Source organism: Camelina sativa, chromosome 1 (assembly GCF_030686135.1).
Source record: "Camelina sativa cultivar CO46 ecotype springtype chromosome 1, ASM3068613v1".
NCBI classification, from domain to species: Eukaryota; Viridiplantae; Streptophyta; class Magnoliopsida; order Brassicales; family Brassicaceae; genus Camelina; species Camelina sativa.
Window position 1 is genome coordinate 2,516,710 of NC_141880.1, and position 25,198 is coordinate 2,541,907.

Genomic DNA, 25,198 nt, shown 5'->3' on the forward strand with positions numbered 1-25,198 from the left:
TCGGCAACTAACTCACCTTTACAGATTGAAATCATATATACTTACTATTTTTTGTCATTTCCTTCTTCTTTTTTTTTTGCTGATGTCTTTCTTCATTTATTAATGCTAACTTGCCAAGGTGGCATAGTTTACGTTTTAGTATTCGGATATGACCGATTCAATATATTATGTTCTTTTTAAAAAAAGATAAAAGATTCAATAACTTATCGTAGAAGAAAAGAGCTTAACTCCACTCAATATTCACATGCAGAAGAATCCCTAAGAAACTTGACAACCGACTTTGCGAGATAAACGATTTTTTATAATAAGCAAAATTGTTGTCTTCACCTTAATTTGACTTGAAAAAAAGATACATTCTCATCATAAATATATATATATTATTTTTTTTTTTTAAGATATCCAAAGTTCGATGGGTTGGTGTAACGTAAGAAAAATTTGTGAGACTTTGTATAAATACTAAAACTCGGGACTTGAGAGTAATATAACCAAACTTATTTGGGACATCACAACAAAAAGACTCTCAGATTAAGCAAGGCCTAATTGGAGGGGGGGGGGGGGGGGGGGAATTCCTAGAACTAATATGGATGAATGATGATGACAAGAAGTGAAGTGAGGTGAGGTGAATAATGACTTGGTCCACAAGACATCTTCCCATGGGTGGCTTCTTCAGTTTCTTCTGATCACATGTGTGCCTGCAACCAGTTTATTCACAGAATTCCAAATCAATTGAAGTGACTTTAAGAGCAAAGTAGATGAAATGATGGATGTGTCCGGCTAGGATAGTTACCCGATCGAGCCAGGAGCCCAGGACGAAGACGCTGCCGAGATAATCAATCTGGGATAATTTTGTAATTCTCTTGCTTAGCGAACATCCCACTTTCCAGCTAGAAGGTCCAAGAAGAGAGATATAATGGCTCCATTGACGTTGAGTACGAGGCTGTTGGCTTTAGAGAGTGTGGTGTCTGTCTCTACTTGGACTGCATATTCATGTACTTCACTGCAGGGAAATTAGACCGCGCAAAATTTCTGAAGCAGCTCTACTCTTTTGTTCAATGATGAAAAAGACATCAGCAGACCACCATAGCAGTGCGTCAAGGAACAAAAAGGTATAAGAGAGAAGGGGTCAACTTTTGTTTTGTTTAGTTGTTCTTGAGGAGAGGGTTGTCAAGTAACCCAGCACGAGTCACTTGGGATTGTATAGCATACTTTCTTTGCAGGTCCCTTAGTTTGTCCATCAGTTCTTGGAATGTGGGTCTTAGCTTCGTATCGCTGCAATGTGAGACAAAAAAAAATAGAAACACAAATTAATGTCTCCATTAGCTGTGAAATATATAAATCAAGGAGAAAGATAATAATATATTCTTCTAGCAAGGCTAAGGCGATTTTCAGTATGTTAGTTACCTGTGCCAACAGCTCTCGACTAATGAGATCCAAGTAGGATCAATGTCCTTTGGAATTTCCAGCCTCTGGTTCATGAAGCACACAGCTCCAATCACCTGCATATAATTCAAATATGCATCTCTTCGTAAGCAGAATAGTCGTGCGATTGATATAGGACATCAAATTCGTAGAGATAATGAAATTTTTGGTTTTTAAGTAAGGCTAGACTATATGTTTTGGCTTACAGATTCTAGTTATTGTTCAGCTCCATTGATAGAGCAAAACATGTTATTTAAAAATAAGTTCTGCCCAAATATGTTAGCTAAAGACACTTTCTTTTCAGCATTCTATCGCTCAAAAACAATACCTGCATCGAGTTGAGATTTTCCCATGGGATCTTCTCTGTGGCAAGCTCCCATAGTACTACTCCAAAGCTGTAAATGTCAGACCTGTCTCGAGAAATTAGAAGAGCTAGTTAGCGATTGAGGCTAGAAAAATAAGTAATCAAGTGAATTGACCCAACAGAATACAAGAATATACTTTTCATCAGCAGACTCATTTCGAAGAACTTCCGGTGCCATCCATTGAGGCTGCAAAACAGGTACAAAGCCAAACATGATCATTGAGGGAGGCTGACTATAAATCAGGATTCAAATCGAAAAGAGTCCAGGTTAAGTACCGTTCCCTTTCCGGACTTGCTGGTCAGGTATGTCTGATGCTTGATACGGGAAAGACCAAAGTCAGCTACCTGTTAGAGATGTCACTGTAAGTTGACGACCTTTCTGGTTTGGGGATCATTCACGTAAAATGATATTTTAATCTTCATTTCGTTTTAAAAAGCTATATAATCAATTTGAAGATGGAAATTCATTGTTCGTCTTGATTACGGGAAACCAAACTTCTTGCAAGATAAACATGTTACCTTAACGGTCCAATTCCTGTCTACCAGCAGATTTGACGACTTCAGATCACGATGTATGATGGGTGGACTACAACAGTGAAGATAATTCATACCACGAGCCTGTGCGAAGAATCATTTAATATGCTGTATGAGATGTACGGTGACTGAGTCAAATAGAAGAATGTTTAAAAGAAAAATACAAAGAATTAATCAAAATGGAGCAGCTCATACTTAGAAAATCGAATTTTCGTGCAACTGTCAATGATCACAGAAATAGAAAAATAAGATGTCTAATTAATGTATAACTAATACTCACAATATCCAAGGCCATATTGATACGCCGCCTCCAATCAAGTTTTGATATACTCTTCTGTAGTAGACGGAAGAGACTTCCACTGCAAATTGTAATTCAGATGATTAGGAGCTATGGCTTAAACAGTTAAACGCCCAAAAACACAAAGAATGTAAAGATATGAGACCGAACCGTGGAATAAACTCTGAGACTATACAGAGACGCTGAGGTGAAGTCACAGCTCCCATAAACAGCAGAACGTTAGGATGTCTAAGTCTTTTCATCAACGATACCTTCAAAGCAAAACAGGACCAATATATATAACTTGGAATTTTTGGATGTTGGTTCTACTAAACACCAATTAAAATGTCAAATTTCTTTCGGCAAAACTACATTCAGAGCAATTATGGTGGACAAAAAGATCAAAACCAGTACCTCTTGTCTAAAAGATTTTATGACCTCTTCTGAATATTCTTGTTTGGAGAACACTTTCACAGCTACATCCTGCCGTGACATTAGCAACTCTCAGTAAGCCAGATCTCTGAACTTGCAATTTTCTTTTTACCATGGTCCATGGAAGTGTGAATAAATCAACAAATGCAGATTCTACAATATCACCAGGAGTGAAAAACGTACAGATCCAAACCAGAGTCCATGATAGACAGTTCCACATGAACCTGTACAATGGAAAATTATTGAAGCATATTAGCAGATCAGAGACAGAAACATCACATAAATTCGTAAACTGTGTGATGTTATAAAGAATGAAAATGTCTAGCAAACATGATAATCTGTTTGTGAAATAAACTACCTTGTCCAATTTGTTCCCCAATTGTCAAATCATCCCATAAAACTTCATATTCCAAGCAATCACTATCTGTATTAATCTTATCCATAACACTCCTGCTGGTACTTCCGCAACTACTAAACACTGGTTGTGCTGTTCGCATTTATAGAGGAAGACCACATACTAAAAGCCTCGTCGTCAGTAGGCTTATTACTGTCAGAGCCATAGCTTTCGGACTTAACACCAGCAGAGGGATTAACCTGGTGATACTTATCTTTCTCTTCTTCATTTTGTAACCAAGGCCATACAAAATGAGTAGACTTTCTTTTTGAACCTTCCTGCTCATTCCCTTTCCATGGCAGTGACAAGCCTTTCTTTACCATCCATTCTTCAGATTTTGCGGTGAGAACCTTATGGATTGCATGCTTTCCATTACTCTCAACACTGGAATATTTCAAGGGTTTTGAAGGAAACTTGTTATTATCATCACATGTGAATACACCAAAAGGAGACTGGATAAAATCCCCTCTCGGTGTGCTAGCACCACTTGAAGCTGCACCATCCATGTGGTCAGAGAGAGTAGCACCAAAGACACCATGATCTGAATGATGACTATCCCCACTGCCACCCTCAGAGAGTGTGGCACCTGCTCGCATTTTCGACCTGACCTTGTTGCTCACCTTGGATGCCTGCAATTTTTACACTAGTCAAAAAATATGCAACAGCAAGATAAAAAGGTCAGAATATGCAACCTAGAAATGAACTAACCAAATTTGATATCTTTGATGCTATGGCAACTTGTATAGGCTGATCAGAATGAAGACCAAGTTTCGATATAACAGCTCCTTTGGAGTCCAAACCAAGTTTAGAGGCAAAACAATTCCTTGGAGGGATAGAACTCGTTTCTTCTTCTTCTTCTGCCTTAAGTTTAGCCAAAGAGATTCTCGAGTTCAAATACGGTGCTATGTCACTTGTGATAGAAATGATCCCAATAATAGAGCCGTTATCATCGTAGAAGGGTGAGCACGTAGTGACAGCGGAAAAGATCTCCCCTGATTTGCTCTTGACAGGAAACTCGCCGGTCCAGCTCTCCCCATTGACACAACGTCGAGCAACATTCATCGCAAAGGCAGCATCATGATCATCTACGATAACATGAAGTGGGTTCTTCCCAACTACTTCTTCAGCAGAGTACCCGTAAAGCTTTTCCGACATGGCATTCCTGGAACAAATCATGCCATCGAATAGCAATCTGAGAACAAAGCACTCTGAGCACTAGATACAAATGATCAATGCAAAGCGTCTATCCATGAAACCACATCATTCCCAACAAAGGGTTATAGCTATAAACTACTTACCAAAAGATAATACGCGTATCTAGATCTAAGACATGAACAGATTGAGCCATGGACTGCAAAACATTCAAATACTGTTCGTTAGTGAACTTCCCTGCCGATGGCTCTTTGCCACCACCAACTCCAGCTCTCGAACTCATGGAACCCTGGATACGTCGTTTCTCCTTCCGCGACGGCTGCCCCGGCAGCATCAGATGCGATGGCTGCCTAAGCCCCGTGAGCCTCGACATCTCATGCTTAAGATGGTCTTGACTTTGCTCTAGCTCAAGCATCTTCTTCAGCAGCTCTTCTACAGGTGGATTCTCCATTATTGCGGTCAGAAAACGGAAACCCTTACTTCACCAGACCACCGGAATCAAAACTCTACCCTCCGAAATCAGAATTGAATCGGGGAATCGCGCGAGTTGAATCGGACCTTGAAGAGGTTAAACCATGGTGGTCAAAACTCAAAAATAGGGATTTTGATTTGATTTGACTAAGGAGAGTGAGTGATGAATGATGATGACACTGTCTCCCTCTCTCTCGCTCCCTAAAAAAGATACAACAATGTCTCTCTCTCTCTCTCTCTCTCTCGGGAATGAAATTTTAAGAAAAAGTTGACCGTCCAGAAAACAACTACTAGCTAGTGTACTACTAAGAAAGATACTACTGTATTCTACATCCTTCTATATTTTGTTTCTTTATTACCCTAACCCCCTATAAAACGTAGTCTTCAAACCAATGTTAATGTACATGGATCTAAATTTATGTACATACGGCCATATTTACAGATACAGTAGTAGTTAGTGTTAGTGAATAGAGTGATCGACTCGGTCATGGGTCCGTAGTCGGATTATATCATATAGTATTATTGATTTAGAAAAATTAGTTCGAAGTCCCCGCTCCACCGCTTCAACTACAATATTGTAATCGCTATCTACAAAAAAAAGCTCGTGTACGTCGGCTGAAATATTAGTCTAACTAACTCACCTCTTTTTTATATTCAAAACCATACTTTATTTTTTTCTTCTATCTCTCTATGATCATCTGTTCTTTCCATATAATATATGCTCGTGCTAACTTGCTGCTATATCTTGCTAAAGGTGGCTTCGTTTAGTATTTGGATGATATACCGTACCAATTCATGTATTTTTGGTTTCATATCGAATTATATAGGATTTAAAGGAACTTCTCAAATCATGATTTATTCTGAACTGAAATAAAGATAGATACAGACTCACCACAAAGTTAAAGAACTTCACACTTATTCTTCTGAAAAGTTTAGATGCGATGATAAATTTCTAATGTAACATTTTTATTGACTCACAAAAGTAAAAGCCAGCCAAATTTGTTGGAAAGGTTATCAGCTATAAACCTATAAAGCACAGGTCCTGCTCACCTGTTGTTGTAAGATATATATGGCGACCTTTTTGAGATGACAAACTCACCCGAGAGTCTGAGACAAGACTCGACACGAGATATTTTTCCTGCTCTTGCTGTTACAATGATCTAATAAAATGCTAATAAATTTGCATGTGCCAACAGCTCTCAATTAATGAGATCCAACGAGGATCAATGTCCTTTGGAATCTCCAGCGTCTGGTTTATGAACCCCACAGCTCTGATCACCTACATATATGTCAAAGGAAGAGTGTATACAAGAGGATCAATGCAATATGAGACTGATCAAAATGTAAAATTTAGTCAAGCAGAATAGTCAGTGCAATGGATATAAGACATCAAGTTCATAGGCTGTGTCACAAAAAACATTGTTTCAAGTATGGCTAGATTATATAACCAGCACAGCTCACTTAGTCACTTGTACCTTTTAATCATTATGGATATAGATCAAAACATGTTTCTATATTAGGGCCCAACATCTTGCTAAACGACAAGGGTTTATGTTTAGCACTTAGCATTGTGCGTATTTTGGCCATATCGCCGTCTACCTTTTGGACGAATGAAAGAAATCTCGACCAAAGCAAATCTCATCATGGATCAGTATTGAGATGGTGTTGTAGTTGTCGTTCCGTGATGGAGTCCACCGTCGTTGTTGTCGTTCCTTCGTGGTGTTGTGCTTGAAGGAATCCGAGAACGTGAGAAGCGAGATCGTTGCCGTTCGACACCACCGCCACCGTGAGTAGCCACTGGAGGTTGCAACTTGCAACCATGAGTCACCGGATGACCGCAGCTGTCACCGGAGCAGTTTTGGTCCATCGGGGATGTCGTTAAGGGTAAGGAAACCCTAAGTTTCTTTTGTAGCTTGCACATGAAGTTTCTGACGTTGTCTTAGACCGGTTTGCTTTGTTTTTGGTTTTGATTTCTGAATCATGAGGAAGTGACCACAACAGCGGATCTGTGTTGCGGAGTCGTCCACCTAGCCGTTCTAGCTGTTGTGTAACCACTAGAGCCGAGAACCAGTGTTGTCGTCAAGGTATTGCTACACTTAACTCGTGTCGTAGTTGTGTTGTTTTGTTTATTAAACCGAAGCTTGTCTCTGTGGGAACGGGAAGTTGATTGGAGTTGTTTATTAAACTGAATTCTGAAATCTGTGGTGCTTAATTAGTGTTTATCGTGAAGAAGAGCTGGAACAACCGGGAATGCCTATTGTAATTAAAGTCCACAAAACCATAGCGCTATAGGTTGTGTGATGGGAAGTGAATCGTGATGCTGTTGTTGTTGTTTGGTTATTAAACCGGATATTAAAGTGGTAAAGTTATCATGTTCACGTGAGTGAATGTGGTGCTGTGTAATGGTGTGAATTGGGCTCGTTAATTAAAACTAAACTCATGTATATTCGTGAATTGATCGGTGGAGTTGGTGTAGCCCTATGTCTTTGTATTTAACATTAAACTAGATTAAACCCGTGTTAAAATTCACTTTATTTATATTATAATTTATATAAAAAATAGAATTTATGTAATTATTTTTAAAAGTTTTTTTGGATAAAACATTATGCAATAAAATCATAAGCTAAATATGATGGTTCTAGATAATTAAGTAAGTTTTATATTATTAATGATACTAGATAATTACTTTTGCTATAACACTGGTTAAATTTTATTTTGTATATTTTATATTTTAAAATAAGATTTTAATATGTAGTATTATGTTATATATGTGAAGTTATTTCAACAATATATATTCTAAATCATGACTTGAATGTCATTATAAGACATAATATTGTAATTTAAATTTAAATATTCAAATTTTGATCCGTTACTTAGTAAAAATTTTAATTCAATAGAAATTATATTTAAAGAATAATATTACTAAAGCTTGAATATTTATAGATTGAACCATTTATATTTGTTTTTAAAAATTAAACTTATGGTATATCCGGAAATAAAACTATTTTTTAATTATAATAAATAATATGATAATTTATTTGTTTCACAAAATAGACTCATATATATAAATAAAAAGTGAAGTATAATGATAGTTAAAAAATTAATATATTAAGTTAGATATCAAAATATTTTATTTGATGAATAATTTAATAAAAGAAATTAATATGGTATATTAGATGATATGATTCTTTAGAATATTTTCTTGAAGATTTTTGGTATAATCTATTTGTAACCAATTAATCTATCATTAATGTATAACTTATTTGTAACCAACTTATTAAAATTATATAGTCTACAAAACAATGATGTGTACTTCCCTTTTATTATTATGGAGATTGTTAGATTTTTGTTTGATTTAATTATTAAACTAAGTAGATAATTTAATTGGAAAATACCAACACAATTAAATCGAGTTTTGGTTATTAAATTACATCATGGATTATTATCAGAATATAATAATATTCGATCGTTTAATCTATAAAAGGGTTTGTTGATTGAGAGTTGTTGCACATAACTTAGGACTATAATTATCATAATAATAGTCAAAAAAAGTCATTTACACGCTAGTGGAGCTAGCTTCCTAAGTAAACATCGGCCTAATTGATAAGTGTACTAGTTAGAGTTGAACAAGGTCTTATAAATTCCTCTCAGTGTCGACATCACACCAACACTCCAGTTCCTATGCTGGAATCCCCATTGCTACTCGCACCAAAACCCTGGTTATGGTGTAGATCCCACCAACTCCAGTGAAGGTCTTAATTGTGCTACAGGAAGAAGGCTCTCCAATAACAAATAATGCTCCCCCTTAGCCATAGCATTTTGAGTCAGTGTTGCAACTGATTAGAATACTCAATGAACTTGGGACTGTTTCTGCTCTGGTACTCAATCTCCCTGAAGATAGTCTATGTAGACATGGTGAGAAAGCCATCATAGAAGTATCCCGCTGGATCTTTTCCAGGCTTCGGTGGACAGTGAAATCCAAGTAGTTAGAGTTCATAATCTCAAATGTATCGACAAAGATGAAACAAAATTGATTGTATATTAAGGAACTATATATTAAGAGTAATGATTGAGTAATGATTGTCACACTCACTCAAAACACCATGGTTGAGGGTTTAATCGACAAAAAAAAAATTATAATGTTGTACAAATAAAGTACATCATAAATTAGTCTTAATCTTCAAGTAATTAACATATAGTTGATAAGCTAGTACTAGCGTTTAATTTGTAGTGTTCATGTGTGTGTTTTAGATGTGCTAGGGTTTGTGTACATATGTCTTTTTAGTTTTTGCATACATGTTTGATCAAATATCTTACAAAATTTGATCAAGTGTTTATTTTGTTTGAGAAAATATTTACTTTTAATATTACAATTATTTGGTAAAACTACATACATCTTTTTGAATTTGACATGCATATTTTGTAATTTGACATGCATATTTTGTATGTATAGATAAACAAATAGAGTGATGGCAAGAAGAAACAAATAATATGTATATTATACACGGCTTTGTATTTAAATTTATTTATTTTAAGAATTATATATTATTTAAGAGTATAATTAAATGGATAGTCATATAAAGGAATTGAAGTTCAATTCGAACCCACAAATTGTCTACAACATATTAGCAATAAAATTCAACAAATTAGAAAAACATAAGTCCCCGCAACTATTGGTAAATTAATATTTGATGTATATTAGTATATTGATAATCATAACTTTGTTGGTATAGTATGATTATTAGTGTAAATTTGGTTTAGTCCATATTATTAGAGTTTTATTTTGGATATGGTGAAATAATTGTATGTATATAGTTTTAAAGCATTTATTATTTCATATTCTTGTTGGATTATACCCAAGTAATCATATTATAATCCCATTATACCAATTATTTTAGAAGATTAGAGTATTTTAATTTGTTTGATGTATACATAGTTTTATATTGTTTGTTTGTTATATGTGCATTACTATTTTGTGAGATATTTTTAAGTAGGAATTATAATACTGTAATTATGAACAAATACGGTGCTATGTCACTGGTGCCTTCTCTTTAGCCAAAGAGAGTGATGAATGGTGATGATGACAGTCTCCCTCTCTCGCTCCCTAACAAAGATACAACAATGTTTCTCTCTCTCGGGAATGAAATTTTAAGAAAAGTTGACCGTCCAGAAACAACTACTAATACTATTGTATTCTACATCCTTCTATTTTGTTTGTTTATTATGTTAACCCCCCTATAAAACGTAGTCGCCAAACCATGTTACATGAATCTAAAGTTATGTACATACTGCCATATTTACTGATACAGTAGTAGTTGGTGTTAGTGAATACTGAATAGAGTGATCGACTCGGGGATGGGTCCATCGGATTATTCAAATGTTCTTTCTATATAATATATGCTGGTGGCCTAGTGCTAACTTGTTGCTATTGCTAAAGGTGGCTTCGTTTAGTATTTGGATGATACATACAAATACTAAACTGAAATATAACATACATCAAGGATTTAAAGAAACTTATCAAATCATTATTATTCTGAACTGAAATATAAGATACATACATACTCATCACAAAAAAGAAACTTCACACTTAATTAAGTTATTATTCTTAGAAGTTTAGATGCGATGATAGATTTCTAATGTAACATTTTATAGACTTACAAAAGTAAAAGCCAACCAAATTTGTTGGAAAGGTTATCAGCTATAAAGCACAGGTCCTGCTCACTCACCTGTTGTTGGAAGATATATATGGCGACTTTTTGAGATGACAAACTCACCCGAGAGTCTGAGACAAGACACGAGCGGGATTCAGTCTTTTTCCTGCTCTTGCTGTTACAATGGTTTAGTGATGAGAGCCGGAGACGCATGGGCCTTGGTCAGCACTAAGCATTAATTATGCATATCTGATCACAGCTCCAGTGTCAGAAAACAGAGCCGTCAACCTCACTAGCTAATAGTTTTCAACATTTGTGTCAGAAGATGATGGAAAGATGAGCAACCTCAATGAATTTGGTACAGTAACGGGGGGAAGACTCCCTTTGAACCAATAGGAATAAGAGAAAGAAAGGGTCAACTTTTTCTTGTTTAGTTGTCCTTGAGAAGAGAGTTGCCAGCAGGTAGCGCAGCACGAGTTGCTTGGAATTCCATTGTATACTTTCTTTGAAGGTCTCTTAGTTTCTCCATCAGTTCTTGGAATGTGGGTCTCAGCTTTGTAATACTGCAATGTGGGACAAACCAAAATAGTCAAACGAATTTAATGTCAGCATTAGTCAAATATATAGAAACATCTAGATCAATTGAGAACCGTAATAAGTAAAGGTATATATATGTTAATTATTTACCTGTGGCAACAGCTCTCCATTAATGAGACCCAACGAGGATCAATGTCCTTTGGAATATCCAGCCTCTGGTTCATGAACCCCACAGCTTTGATCACCTACATATATTTCAAAGGAAGAGTGTGTGTGCATTGCATATTATACAAGAGGATCAGTGCAATATGATACTGAATGGAAAAAATTTAGACAAGCAGATTAGTCAGTGCGATGGATATAAGACATCAAATTCATAAGCTGTGTTGCAAATAACATTGTTTCAAGGTATAACTAGATTATATACACAACCAGCACAACTCACCCTGCTTGTATCTTTAATCATTAAATATATAGATCAAAACATGTTTCTAAATATAATTTGCTCAAATAGAATATTTTTAGGACAAATCGTCACTTGGAGACACTTTCTTTCATCGTTCTATCGCTCAAAAACGATACCTGCATGGAGTTGAGATTTTCCCATGGGATCTTCTCTGTGGCAAGCTCCCATAGTACTACTCCAAAGCTGTAGATATCAGACCTGTACAAAGGAATGAGAAGAGCTAGTTAGCACTTGAGGCTGGAAAAACAAGTATACAAGGGAACTTAACCAAACATAACACGAGAATATATTTCTCATCAGAAGATTCATTTCGGAGAACTTCTGGTGTCATCCATTGAGGCTGCATAACAAGTGAAAAACCAATCAAGATCATTTTGAGCGGTTGGCTATAAAGAGGATTATAATCAATAAGGATCTAGGTTATATACCGTTCCCTTCCCCGACTTGATGGTTAGATACGTTTCATGCTTGATACGTGAAAGACCAAAGTTAGCTACCTGTAGAGATGTCCTGGTAAGTTATTATTCATCTGGATTAGAGGAAACCAAGTGCATCTCAAGAAGAATATCTTACCTTAACGGTCCAGTTCCTGTCTACCAGCAGATTTGACGATTTCAGATCACGATGGATAATGGGTGGACTACAGCGGTGAAGATAGTTCATACCGCGGGCCTGTGTAAATAATAATGGAGTATGAGATGTACCGTGACTGAGTCAAACATAGTGGAAATGAAGAATCAGAAGACAAATACAAAGAGGTAAATAGATAGAGAAGCTCATACTTGGAAACTTTTCAATGTGCAAATGTCAATGATCATAGTAATGGAAAAATCAGAATGTTAACTAATACTCACAATGTCCAAGGCCAAACGGATACGCCGCCTCCAATCCAGTTTTAACGTACTTCTCTGCAGTATATGGAAGATACTTCTACTGCAAATTGTTCCTTCGGAGGATTAGGGGCATAAATAAGAGCTATGGCTCGAAGGCCTAAAAAACACAAAGAAAGTGATAGTAGTAACCAAAGTGCATATATGAGACCGAACCGTGGAAGGAACTCTGACACTATACAGAGACGTTGAGGTGAAGTAACAGCTCCCATAAACAGCAGAACGTTAGGATGTCTAAGTCTTTTCATCAACAATACCTTCGCAGTTAAAAACGAGCAACAATACCAATAAAAATATCAAATCCTTTGCCAAAACTACACTCAGAGCAATCATTATGGATAAAAGATCAAAATCTGCACCTCTTGTTTAAAAGAGTGTATGACTTCTTCTGAATATTCTTGTTTAGAGAACACTTTTATAGCTACGTCCTGTAGTGACATTAGCAACTCTGAAATTTATTTTGTCATAATGGAAGCGTGAACAAATCAACAAATGCATGCATACACCAGAAGCATAAAACGTACAGATCCAAACCAGAGACCGTGATAGACAGTTCCACATGAGCCTTTAAAATAGAAAATTACTGGAGCATGTTAGCAGAACTGAGACAATTACATAAACTTTAGTAAAATTTATGATACTATAGAGAACAGAGAACAGATTTGGCCGGGCAAACGAGATAATCTGTCTAAGAGAGTACCTTACCTTGTCCAATTTTCTCTCCGATTGTCAAATCATCCCACAAAATTTCATCTTCCAAGCTAGAAGCCTCATCATTGTTAGGCTTATTACTTTCCGAGGCATGAGTTTCAGACTGAACACCAAAAGAGGGATTAGTCGGGTGAGACTTCTCTATCTCTTGTTCATTCTGCAGCCAAGGCCATACAGAATGAGTAGGCTTTCCTTTTGAACCGTCCTCCTTATACCCTTTCCATGACCATGACAAACCTTTCTTTACCATCCATTCTTCCGCTTTTGAGGTGAGAACCTTGTGGATTGCTGGCTTTCCCTCACTCTCATGATTGGAATTTTCGAAGGGCTTCTCATCGTTACATGTGAATACACCAAAAGGAGACTGGATAAAATCCCCCCTTGGTGAGGTGGTACCCGTTATTAATGCTGCATCGTCCTTGTGGTCAGTGAGGGTAGAAACATCAGGCAGTGTAACACTACTATCACCTGCTGGGATTTTCGACCTGACCTTGTTCCTCACCTTTGATGCCTGCAATTTGATAGCACTGGTCAATAACATGCAACACCAAGATAAAAAGTGAGAATATGAAACCAACAATTGAACAAACCAAATCTGATATCTTCGATGTTATAGCAACTTGTACAGGCTGAGCAGAATCAAGGCCAAGTTTTGATATAACAGTTCCTTTAGAGTCCAAACCAAGTTTAGATGCAAAACCATTATTACTTGCAGGGCTAGAGCTCGGTTCAACTTCTTGCGCCTTTAATTTAGCCAAAGAGATTATTGGGGTCAGATACGGTGCTATGTCACTGGTGATAGAAATGATCCCAATAAGAGAACCGTCATCTGCATAGAAGGGGGAACAGGTAGTGACAGCTGAAAATTTCTCCCCTGATTTGCTCTTGACAGGAAACTTGCCAGTCCAGCTCTCTCCATTGGAACAAAGCTGAGCAATATTCATTGCAAAGACGGCATCCCGATCATCTACCATAACATTAATTGGGTTCTGCCCAACTGCTTCTGCAGCAGAGTACCCATAAAGCTTTTCTGCCATGGCATTCCTGAGAACAAATCATGTAATGGAACAATGTAACACTATCCATGAATATCATTTACAAAATGGAAATTATTACTCACCAAAAGATAATTCGCATATTAAGATCGAAGGCATGAACAGATTGTGCCATGGACTGCAAAATATTCAGATACTGCTTTTCCGTGAACTTGCCGGCAGGTGCTCTCTGTATCATCGAATCCTTGAAAAGGATCTCCTTGCGCAACGACGAGGCATCGCTCTTCCTCAAGGCTGGATGCGATGGCTGCCTAATCTCTGCCGTAGAAACCTTAAGCCTAGACATCTCCTGCATTAGATGCTCCTGACTTTGCTCTATCTCTAGCATCTTCTTCAGCAGCTCCTTGTCAACTTTAGCTTGAAGAAGCTTAACCATGGTCGGAAAATCTTATCAAAATTAATGAGGATTCGGTTTGACTATATGTATATGGAGAGATGACTGTCTCACTCGCTTCCTATAACAATAATTGAAACGGCTTTCTATATTGATTAGGCCTAGGCAGACACAAATAGACAATCAATCACTCGAAAAAAATCTATAATACGTAAGAAAGATACTGCTGTTAACCAACTGTCCACAACTCTCTCTAGTCCATAAGCACATTCTCTTCTCTTTTTAAAAGTTTTATAGTGTTACCTCATAATCCGTGCCTATTCAAGCCGAATGATCGGCAACCAACTCACCCTCATAATCCGTGGCTGATATGTTTTTTTTTTTTCATCAAATCAATGCTATCTTGGTATATAGTCTCACAGTTTTCGTTTTGTATTTTGGATTTTTCCTAATTCAAGTTATTGGTTTCTTTACAACACTAAAGAAATATTCAAAAACTTATGGTCGAAGGAAAAAGCTTCATCATGCAAACTGTGGAATGTAGAAGAATCCAAAATTATAATCAATTAATACGTCGGATTATATCATTGAAATAAAATTTACATACTCATCAGTCATCATAAACAAATATAACTTTCTTTTATTATTAAATTAAAAGTATTAAGAAATCACAACAGATCATTGTCTGAACAGATATATTTATAAAAACACAAAGCCTAACTGAATGGTAGAGAATAATAATAATATGACGATGACAAGAAGGTAAATAATGATATGATTACTTGGTGTACAAGACATCTTCCCACGGGTGTCGGTACAGTGGCTGCTTCAGTCTCTTCTGATCAAATGTGTGCCTGCAACCATTTTTTTCACAGAAAGCCAGATCAATTTAAGTCACTTCAAGAACAAGATGGTGGATAGATGTGTCCAGTTAGAATATTTACCCGATTAAACCGATGGATCGAGCAAGGACGAAGAGGCCGTTCAAGTAACCAATCTGGACGATTTCGTCAATCTCTTGCTTAGTGAACATCCCACTTCCAGCGAGAAGGTCCAAGAAGAGAGATCCAATGGCTCCGTCAACGTTGAGTACGAGGTTGTTGGCTTTGGAGAGTGTGTATGTCTCTACTTGGACTGCGTATTCCATGTACTTCACTGCAGGGAAGTTAGACCGTGCAAACTTCTGAAGCAGCTCCACTCTTTTGTCTCTGTTGTCTCTGCTCTTTATCCTATAATAATCCCAATAAGATGTAAGTAAAAAATTCAATAAGAAAATGCTCTGTTTCTGCTGCTTCTGAAAAGAAAGATTAGGCTTCAATTGTTTATTTCAACAAAATGAAAACTTTCTATAATGGCTTGTTCTTACCTGTGACCAATCCCAGGGACACGGATTCCTTTCTTCTTCATGCCTTCCACGAATTCATATGGTGTGAGACTCTGGAAAAGGCAAAATGTTTTCGTACAAATTATATCTACGTCTCAAGAAATGCATGAGGCATTTAGAGTGAAGGAGATAAAGGAGTTTTACCCTGTCACAAGCGTCCTTGAAGTATCGTGCTGCGTCATCAATTGCACCACCAAATCTAGGACCAATTGTTAATAGACCTGTGTGTTGGAGGGATTATCACTTGTTATAAGCAATAGATTATTATTGTATAGCAAAATTCACTAAAAAGAGTTGATGAATTGGGATGTTAATTCACCTGAGACAAGACTTGAGACAAGGTCTTTTCCTGCTCTTGCTGTGACGATGGTGTTGTGAGCGCCGGAGACGCATGGACCATGGTCAGCGCACAACATTATGCATATCTGATCAAAGTTCAAAGTGTTAGAAAGCATATTCAATCTCAGTAGCTAACAGTGTTCAATATCTGTGGAAAGATGAGCTACCTCAATAAATTTGGTACAGTAACGGGGAAGGCTACGTTTGAACCATAGGAGAGAAATGACATCTCCCACGCCATAACCCTGTTCAATGATGGATGACATTGGCACACCAGCATAGCATGGTTCTTCCCCTTCAAATTCAATGCAAAAAGAAATTTGTTTACAACAATGTTTTTGTTTCATTCATGGTAATCTGGTTTACTTTCAATAGAATTATTACCTCTGTCATCAGATATGGTGGAGATGATGTGAGTAGGAGCCCTAACTTTCCCACTTTTAATTGCAGAGCTGAGATCTTCTGGGATTTGTGGAGGAGTAACTTCCTTAATAGGAGAGACCTTTCCTTCTTCAACCTAGGAGGAACAGAAGAAAGGAACATAAGATCACAACAACACAAATGCAAGCTAAGGGCACATTTGATTGGAGACTGACCAATTTGTCAAAAGTTTCCTTGATCGCAGATTCTAGGGCTTCAAATGAAGTTGGTACAGTAGCTCCAGCGTCTTTCAATGCTTGATTCTTGGCTTGTGCAGACTCCATCTCTCCACCACTTTTGGCACCCTGATTCATATCATATCAAAGGATGATTTATATCTCTAGCAGAGGAACATTTGTGTCCAAAGTTCTTTAAGTAAGTTGTTAGGTGACACTTACTGCATGACCAAATTGTACTTCGGACTTGAAGAGACGTGCACAAGTCCCGCTGACCCAAGCAACCACTGGTTTGGTCACTTTCCCCTGTTTCAAGGCCTCAACCAGAGAATATTCATCTCGTCCTCCAAGCTCTCCAAGTACAACAACCATCTTAATCTGCAATATTTAAAAATGAAAACAAAACTTTGGAGTTAAAGACGCTATCTGAACAAAAGAGGGAAGGTCAGATGGCGTCTAAGTATAACTTTTCTCATAGTTAAACACTAGAAAAAATGATTAGGCTTAAGGATATCCCAGCGGGGCAACAAAATTTAAGTCGAGATTAATATACCTGTGGGATGTTATTAAATCGCAAGATATGGTCAGATAATGTAGAGCCAGGAAACACATCCCCACCAATAGCAATGCCTGTGGCCATCACGAAACGAATTTCAGCTTAAGATTCTTCAGAATGATAGGAATGAGGAGACATTGAGTAGAAAGTTACCTTCATAAATCCCATCTGTCACACGGGCAATGGTATTGTACATTTCATTAGACATGCCGCCCTGTAGAAAAGGGAGAATGACAAATAATTTCTCAGAGGAGGATACAAAAGAGGATAATAACGAGCTTAGGCAGACTTCAAATAACGAACTTAGGCAGACTACAAAAGAAGAACAGGACATACAGATTTCGAGACAAAGCCAACAGATCCAGGCCTGTACAACTTGCATTGGATGATATTGTCAATTGTTCCAGCAGTGTCACCAATTTTAAAGGCACCAGCTTGAACGCCTCCAACAGTAGCTGGTCCAATAATAACCTATAACGACCATTTGGTGACAGAAGATTAACTCAGAGAGTTCGCTCCAATTAGAAAAGATTGATACGTGTTGTGTTTCCAAAATGAGTAAGTTCAGTCTTAAAAATCACCTTATTGTTAGCACGAGCATAAGCAATCAACTGCTTAGTGTCTGACTCCGGAACACCTTCTGCAATTATGGCCACAACTTTAATAGTTGGCTGCTTCAAAGCAGCCATGGATGAAGCAGCAGCACTAAAACAAGAGGTTGAAAAATACATCACAAAAGAATCACAAAGAGAGACCGGAGAAAACACATTCACAAAATAGACACTAAACGAACCTTCTAAACGATGCGAAGTTGATGAATACATCAGCTGTGGGATGCGCAGCGCATGCTGCCTCAATGCTGCAAGAAACAGACAACTAAGTTAAACTGTCTGAATCATGTCTATCTCTTTCTCTATCTAAGATGGTATTTTAACTTACGCTGCGTGGACAGGAATGGCTATTTCCTCCTGACCAAAAAATAGCTTTTGGAACCCCTCAGAACCTGGGTTAATGATACCAGCAACAGAAGGAGTTTCTCGCCCTGAAAAAGAGTAAAGATACCAAATTTAACAGTCAAGTCAAGTAAAAATCCAGAGAGAGAGAGAGAAAAACTGATGAAGACGACAAGGAGAAACAGAGACAAAAGGAGCAACACTCACCACAGAGGAAATCAAAATCAAGCATCCGCTGAATGGGAAGCTGCTTGTAATTGTAGAACAGGGCCTGTGTGTTGCGTGAAAACAGCTGTCCCGTGGCCATGTTATTGGCTCGTAAGGAACTGAGAATCAGAAAATTTGAAGTTGTGAATAAAAAAAAAATATTACATTCCAATCCAATATGAAGATGCAAAAACTGAAAAAAAACCCAATCCAACGGTCACACACCAAGCAAAAGTTTTTCCCTTTCCATGATCATACAACTAAAAAAATTAATTCTTTTGATCGAGAACCAAATCAAAGAAGAAACTTTTTTTTGAAAAAGTTCCAATTGTTTCATTCAGATTAAAAAAAGATTATGTTTTTTAGGGATCGGAACAAAGGACCCACTAGTGCAAAAATCTCAACCACTGCTATTATTTTTACAGAACTCCCAATATCGCTTTACATCTCTCAGACTCAGCCTCGTATAAACACAAAAAAAAACTACTCTCCACTATCGAATCATCACTTACTTAGCCTTCTAACCCCAAAACCCAATCCGGATCGATACTTTTTTGTTTTCTGATTGAGAGATAAACAGAAAAACACAGATGACAGATCTGAACTCAATTGGAATCCTCCAATGAAAAAAAGTTAAAGAGAAATCAGAAGACGAACGAACCTGCCGAGTCGAAAGAGAGGGGAGTCAGAAGAGAGCAATGTTAGGTGAAGGAGAGTAGTAGATTGATGTTAGGAGGAAGGTAAAAATGGCTCAGAGGAGGAAACCAATAAATGGAAAGAGAGAGAGAGAGTAATGGGGGAGGGAAACAAATAAAGATCAGCTCAGCTACCCACCACCAGAGAGAGAGACAGAGACACTCACGTGGCTCGTGGTAGTTAGCTCACAGCTTCTGATCTCCGATCCAAACTTTGTTTTTCCTTCTTTTCTTCTCGTTGTCAATGCATCAACATGTCTTTCTTCCTTCTATGGAATTACAACAGAAACAAACAAAAAAAAAATAACAAATTATGTGACTAGAATAGGAAATATACAAAATACTGATGATTAAAAAGAATTAAAAAAAGGAAATATACAAATTTAATGGAGTATATAACTAAGTGGGAGTTGTTGGTTTGAAATAGAGTTTTAAAGATTTTAAATGTTAGGTATAATTTTTTGTTATTATATCATTTTTAAGGGTGATATTGAATTCTAGTTTAGGAAATTTTGTTGAAAAGTTCAACAAAATCGAATATAAGAAAGATTGTTAAAGATTATAGAGAGTTTTGTTGATTAGTTTTCTAAAATCTTGTAAAGTGCTCCAAACAATACAATCATTGTATTTTTATGATAATTTTCATGACTTTATTTTGTAAAGAAAATGTTTAAAATTATGAACCAATAATATAATAATTGAACTCATTAACAATCCTAGATTCTTTTGTTTTTAATTGAATAATACAAAACTTTTAATGACTTTATCAAAGTCTAAATCCAATAACCCAAATTTGTTAAGATTTTAAATGACTTTTTATAAATCACAAATTAATAACACTAAACTTTAACAAAGTTTAACAAAATCTTGATCTAATAACAACAAATTCTATCTAACATATAAAATCTTTAAAACTCTATTAAAATCTCAAACCAATAACCCCACTTAATGATTTTGTTGAACTCTTCCAAAAATCTCATAAATTAATTAGAATCCAATACCGAGATAACAGCAAATATTACAAATTTAATTTTGTTTTTGATCAGTATTAGCATTTTTTTTCATAAGTATAAGCAAATAGTATAATCATGTACTAAGGGGGAGGTATTGGTTTAGGATTTAGAAAGAATTTTAATGACTTTAAAAGTTAGGTAAAATATGTTGTTATTCAATCAAGACTTTTAAAAACTCTTTAAAAATTTGGTGTTATTGGTTGTGGATTTGTAAAAAGTTATCTAAAATCTTGATAAATCTAGTGTTATTGGATTAAGAGTTTTATAAAGTCATTAAAAGTTTTATGTTATTCAAGTAAAACAAAAGAATCTTGGATTGTTAATGAATTCAAATTTTATGTTATTGGTTTAGGATTTTATATCATTTCCTTTATAACAAAAGTCATAAAAACTCTTTCATCAAATAGAAAGATTTTACAAGATTAGAAAAAACAAATCATCAAGATTTTAAAAAACTTTCTAAACAATCTCTTAGAATCCTTCATTTTTAACTTTCAAATTTCTATGATTCTAACAATCAGCAAGAACATAAAGTCATTAAAATTTTTTCTAAATCCTAAACCAATACTTCCCCCTAAGTACTACTGTAGGATCTCGTGTTTTGTGTGACCACAACCACAAGCATAAAATAATATGGGATATGTTGTACTATAATTTAATAGTATTATAGGTAAATAGAATAAAATAAAACTAAACAATTAATCGTGTTAGGGTTTAAGGCGTTTATCTGTCACTCCCAAATCTGTTTGGGGGGGGGTTTATGCAACTCAACTCTCAAGAGTTAAGAGAACTCTCCTCTCGCGTTATGGAGTAGATAGATTAGCCAACAAACCGGTAACTTGGATTTGTTCATCGATTTCTTTTTTTTTCTGAATGGATTCTACTGATGACGATTTTGGTGAGTTGTACGTTGATGACAAGGTTCATCTGGGGAAAAGGGGGAGTGATGCTTTCGCCGGCGGCGATGCAGGATTCGTAAAATCGTCTGAAGAATCGAAGTTTGCGACGGATTCCGGCAAGGATATGGGTTTCGAAGGGTCGGTAAACCCTGATTCGGAAGGAGAAACCAAGAAATTGGGTGCGGTGGCTGAGGATTCGAGTCCGTGTGACGACGACGCTTGTGCTGTGAATCTGAGCGAGGCGAATGAAGAAGAGTCTGAGTATAGTGATAGTGATAGTGACGATGATTTGAAAATAGTCCTGCAAGACGACGACGATTCTAAAGCTGATGCTTGTGCTGATGCCGTCGAAGCTTCCAAAGCTTGCTCCTTTCAGAGACGGTGGACTAAATACGCTTCATCTTGCACCGATCCTTCTTTTGGAATGTCTCAATATGGATATAGTTTCTCTAACAATTGGTCCAGGTTAGTCACATTGGTGATAATCATAACATTTGATTGGGTGAATCTGTTGCTTTAGATATAATCAATGTGTGTTTTTAGGTTTATTTAAGGTGATTGGAATAATGAATGGTTAATGTGTTTGAAGATACATGATGATATGTATTGTGATGTGTGTTTTCTCTTATGCTCAGGACACCTTTTGATGTAAATTTGGATCTGTTGGAGACTAAGCCATGGAGGAATCATGGTATGGATATCAGTGACTTCTTTAATTTTGGGCTTAACGAGCAAAGCTGGAAAGATTACTGTAAACCGTTGGTGAGTTAAACATGTTTGCGGTCTTGTTTTCCTATCATTTGTGGCAAGGGAGTATTTTGGTTTCAAGTTAATGAGTTACTTTTTCCTATTTAACTGAAGGGAAGAGCAATTGAGGTTGGAGGTGGAACTTTTGAGCGAATACCTTCTGCAGATTTGCGTCGTCGACGTGATTCAGACCCTGATGTAGTGATACAGGTCAGAGATTGATTAAAACTTGGTTTGTTGTTTTTTTTGCTTTCCTTATCTTCCATTTCTGATTAAATGTATGAAACCAGATCCCAGTTACTAATGATGCTGAGGAGACACCTGAAAAATCAAGGTCTCTCAACATAACATCGAATGAAGCGTCTAGAAGTGAGGATTCACTTTCAGATAGTGGGAAGGATTTGAATTCAGTCGATGATTCTCCAAAAGATGAAGCTTTTGAGGGGTCTCAGGATGAAAACACTGGAAGCTTCAATGGCGAGCAATCTCCTCCAACAGAAAATTGCTGCAGTAAGGAAATAACAACACCTTCTGATAAAGAAATGATTGAGGATGAGAAAGAAGAGAGTTTTTGCAGTTCTGATGAGGCGGATTCATCCTCAGTGGAGAGGGAATCATCTCTTGGAGATCGCATTCGTTTGAGCCCTACCTCTTCCTGTTCTGTTGGTAATAATGAGGAATCTGATGATTCTGAAACAGAGTCATTGAAAGATAGTGCTACTGATGACCAACGTGAAGTCAGTACCCCACCACGACAAGCTAGACTTGCAGAACATGAAGCAAGTAGTATCGAAAGAGAGGAAAGGAATGGTACAATGCATTCCAGACACGAAAGATCTGACGAAGACTCGACCAAAAAGCACTGTGGGAGAGCTGGCTATGCTGTACATGGGAGAATAAAATACAGAACTGTGAAGGATGCATCATCGCCTACACCAGATCCAAGTTGTGGCAGAAATGTTCGTTCTCGACATGAAAGTTTGTATCGTGATTCAAACAAAAACAGGCAGAATGGATCACGTATTACATTAGAAAGGGATGAGACTGAAGGTAAAGGCTTTCATTACTCAAACAGAGAAAAACGTCATGATAGATTGTATCCATCTGTGGATCATGCTCGGCATAGAGAGCAGAGGTTTGGTTGGCGCAGCAACAACAAAGAATCATCACTGGGTCGAGCTTTTGATCATTCTAATAGTTACAACTGTGAGGCGCGTCGTAAAGAGTATACCTCACATTCATCCTTGGATCTTAATCAGAGAAATTCTAGATCAAGTTTTAAAGAAGAGGATGATCGATATGGTTGGCATCATTGTGAAAGAAATTATGGTCATGAAAGAAGTCCTGTCCGAGCCTACGAGAACAACAAACAAAGATACGGGTATGATTGGCTAAGAGAACCTTATTATGAGGACTGTTTACCACTGACTGACATGGACTATAGGTACCGGTCAGAGTACTCTTCTGCATATGCAATCCATGAACAGAATCGCGAGAATGATCTTCACTGCAGAAGAAGGGGTGATTACGATTATAATCTGCATCGTCTTAGATATGAAGATGGATGTTACAGGGCAGAAGGGAGAATTTCATTTGACAGGGAGATGCGTTATTTTGCTGAAGTGGAAAGGAGAGAATTTCGAGGGTATAAAAGACATGAGGAATTATCTGAAATAGAGAAAAGACACGATTACACTCATGATTGGCATCTTGATAGATTTCTTTCAGAGGAAGATGGTTATAAATGCAGAAGCGAAGATGCTTGGCCCTCACCGTCTTTACCTTTGAGAGACTCGTGGTACAAAAATGAAGCAAAAGGTAACTTCCGGAGAGATGATACCAGAGACTTCAGAACAGTGGAGGCATATGACAGCCAGAATAACCAGTTTTATAAGGCTGCACCGAGAGATGGTTGGACGCATAGTCGTGGTCGTAGCGATAAAGTGAGCGTAAAAGATAGACTAAAGTGTGCTGATGATTGGGTTCGTCCTGATAGAAGGAGATATAATTTGGCAGATGACATTCAGTGTTCAATGACAGAAGTTACTCATCCGGAGCATCCATCATATACTGATGAGATATTACTCCACAACCTCGGAATACCAACACATAATCGAATGGCTATCAAACAAAGGTCTGGATACAAGAAGAGCCATATTCATGAAATTGATGAAAGACGTCACAGATCCAAAAGGCTGAGGGGAAGAGATGGGCAAGCTTTCATCAAACGTCAGGATCCGGTTGACTTAGCTGGTAGGCAAGGAAAGGTAAAGATGGAATCTAAGTGCTTTTAAACCTAGATTTAGCTAGATTCAGTTTTCCAGATTAAACCAGATTTCACTCTCCTACTTATAATTTCACTCATACATGCCAGGCTTTTCTTTATGTGGTCTGTCTTCTATACTTGATTTTTTTTTTTTTTTTTTTTGCTACAATCTGTATTATTAAACTTAAACATCATATAGTGTACAATGAAGAACATGACCCTTCTCATGTAATTTTTGTGTGTGTGTGTTTCAGCTCTCTAACCAATCAAAAAGAGGATTCTCCAATGGCCAAGACACGATAGAACAACAACAAGGTGGTCAGAAATCAGGAAAGTTAATGTGCAGAAGTGAAGAGAAAGCTGTGCGAGTTGGAGATACAAATGATAAAGAAGAAGGCGAGATCATAGAAGGAGAGACGAACGTGAAAGTTGTTGAAATAGACAACGAGCGAATACAAGAGAGTCTGAAGAAGATGGAGAAACGGAGAGAGAGGTTCAAGGATACCAAAATGGCAAAGACGGTAGAAGCAACCGAACCGAGAGCTAAAACCGCCGATCTTGTGACTAATCAACAAAGACCGGCTAGAAAGAGGCGATGGTGTGCAGCTAGTTAAAAAGAAAGATCATGTAGGGGTTCCTTGGTTTTAACACAGTAGCGGTTAATTGATGTATAAACCGATCAACTAAAAAAGTGGCTGATCTAACAAAAAGTCACAAAACCGAACAATTGGCTGTGTGACCTGGTTTTGGATTTAAAGTGATACTTTTTTTGAATTTTTGACTATTATAAAGTTTTTTGAACTAGAAGATTTGACTTTTGACCAATGCATGGGAAAATTCATATTTTAAAACCGTA

General features: G+C 37.0%; 3 protein-coding genes and 1 pseudogene across 8 annotated transcripts; 1 reads left to right on the forward strand and 3 right to left on the reverse strand.

The window, feature by feature from the left end:
- Positions 1-1,868: 1,868 nt before the first annotated feature.
- LOC104725552 (uncharacterized) lies at positions 1,869-5,321 on the reverse strand (annotated as a pseudogene). The gene is made up of 10 exons (XR_015557315.1): positions 4,719-5,321; positions 4,129-4,582; positions 3,385-4,049; positions 3,210-3,250; positions 3,009-3,077; positions 2,766-2,866; positions 2,598-2,676; positions 2,303-2,401; positions 2,060-2,128; positions 1,869-1,970 (listed from the first exon to the last, which is right to left on the reverse strand). The product of XR_015557315.1 is annotated as an uncharacterized LOC104725552 (transcript).
- A 5,655-nt stretch (positions 5,322-10,976) lies between these two features.
- On the reverse strand, positions 10,977-14,810 carry LOC104725647 (uncharacterized). Its single transcript, XM_087450575.1, has 13 exons — positions 14,419-14,810; positions 13,889-14,342; positions 13,293-13,809; positions 13,112-13,152; positions 12,947-13,015; positions 12,744-12,844; positions 12,552-12,630; positions 12,271-12,369; positions 12,126-12,194; positions 11,976-12,037; positions 11,814-11,895; positions 11,382-11,476; positions 10,977-11,257 (listed from the first exon to the last, which is right to left on the reverse strand). The coding sequence occupies exons 1-13, from the start codon at positions 14,727-14,729 to the stop codon at positions 11,125-11,127; spliced, it is 2,112 nt and encodes a 703-aa protein (XP_087306701.1). The 5' UTR covers positions 14,730-14,810; the 3' UTR covers positions 10,977-11,124.
- A 497-nt stretch (positions 14,811-15,307) lies between these two features.
- LOC104725723 (ATP-citrate synthase beta chain protein 1) lies at positions 15,308-20,076 on the reverse strand. 5 transcript variants are annotated; one of them, XM_087450568.1, is made up of 18 exons: positions 19,797-20,076; positions 19,585-19,686; positions 18,723-18,841; positions 18,502-18,604; positions 18,356-18,421; positions 18,144-18,267; positions 17,899-18,033; positions 17,716-17,776; positions 17,560-17,636; positions 17,229-17,384; positions 17,007-17,135; positions 16,795-16,927; positions 16,578-16,705; positions 16,391-16,496; positions 16,216-16,292; positions 16,054-16,124; positions 15,632-15,916; positions 15,308-15,541 (listed from the first exon to the last, which is right to left on the reverse strand). In XM_087450568.1, exons 3-18 carry the CDS (start codon positions 18,820-18,822, stop codon positions 15,466-15,468), a joined length of 1,827 nt encoding a protein of 608 aa, XP_087306694.1. In that variant the 5' UTR covers positions 18,823-18,841; positions 19,585-19,686; positions 19,797-20,076; the 3' UTR covers positions 15,308-15,465. The 5 variants fall into 5 exon arrangements, with proteins under 5 accessions (XP_087306694.1, XP_087306685.1, XP_010442772.1 ...); XM_087450559.1 differs by having other exon boundaries at positions 19,384-19,686; XM_010444470.3 differs by lacking the exon at positions 19,797-20,076 and having other exon boundaries at positions 19,384-19,743.
- A 755-nt stretch (positions 20,077-20,831) lies between these two features.
- On the forward strand, positions 20,832-25,116 carry LOC104725875 (FIP1[III]-like protein). Its single transcript, XM_010444656.3, has 5 exons — positions 20,832-21,794; positions 21,965-22,091; positions 22,191-22,286; positions 22,367-24,343; positions 24,597-25,116. Exons 1-5 carry the CDS (start codon positions 21,304-21,306, stop codon positions 24,954-24,956), a joined length of 3,051 nt encoding a protein of 1,016 aa, XP_010442958.2. The 5' UTR covers positions 20,832-21,303; the 3' UTR covers positions 24,957-25,116.
- The last annotated feature ends 82 nt before the right edge of the window (positions 25,117-25,198 follow it).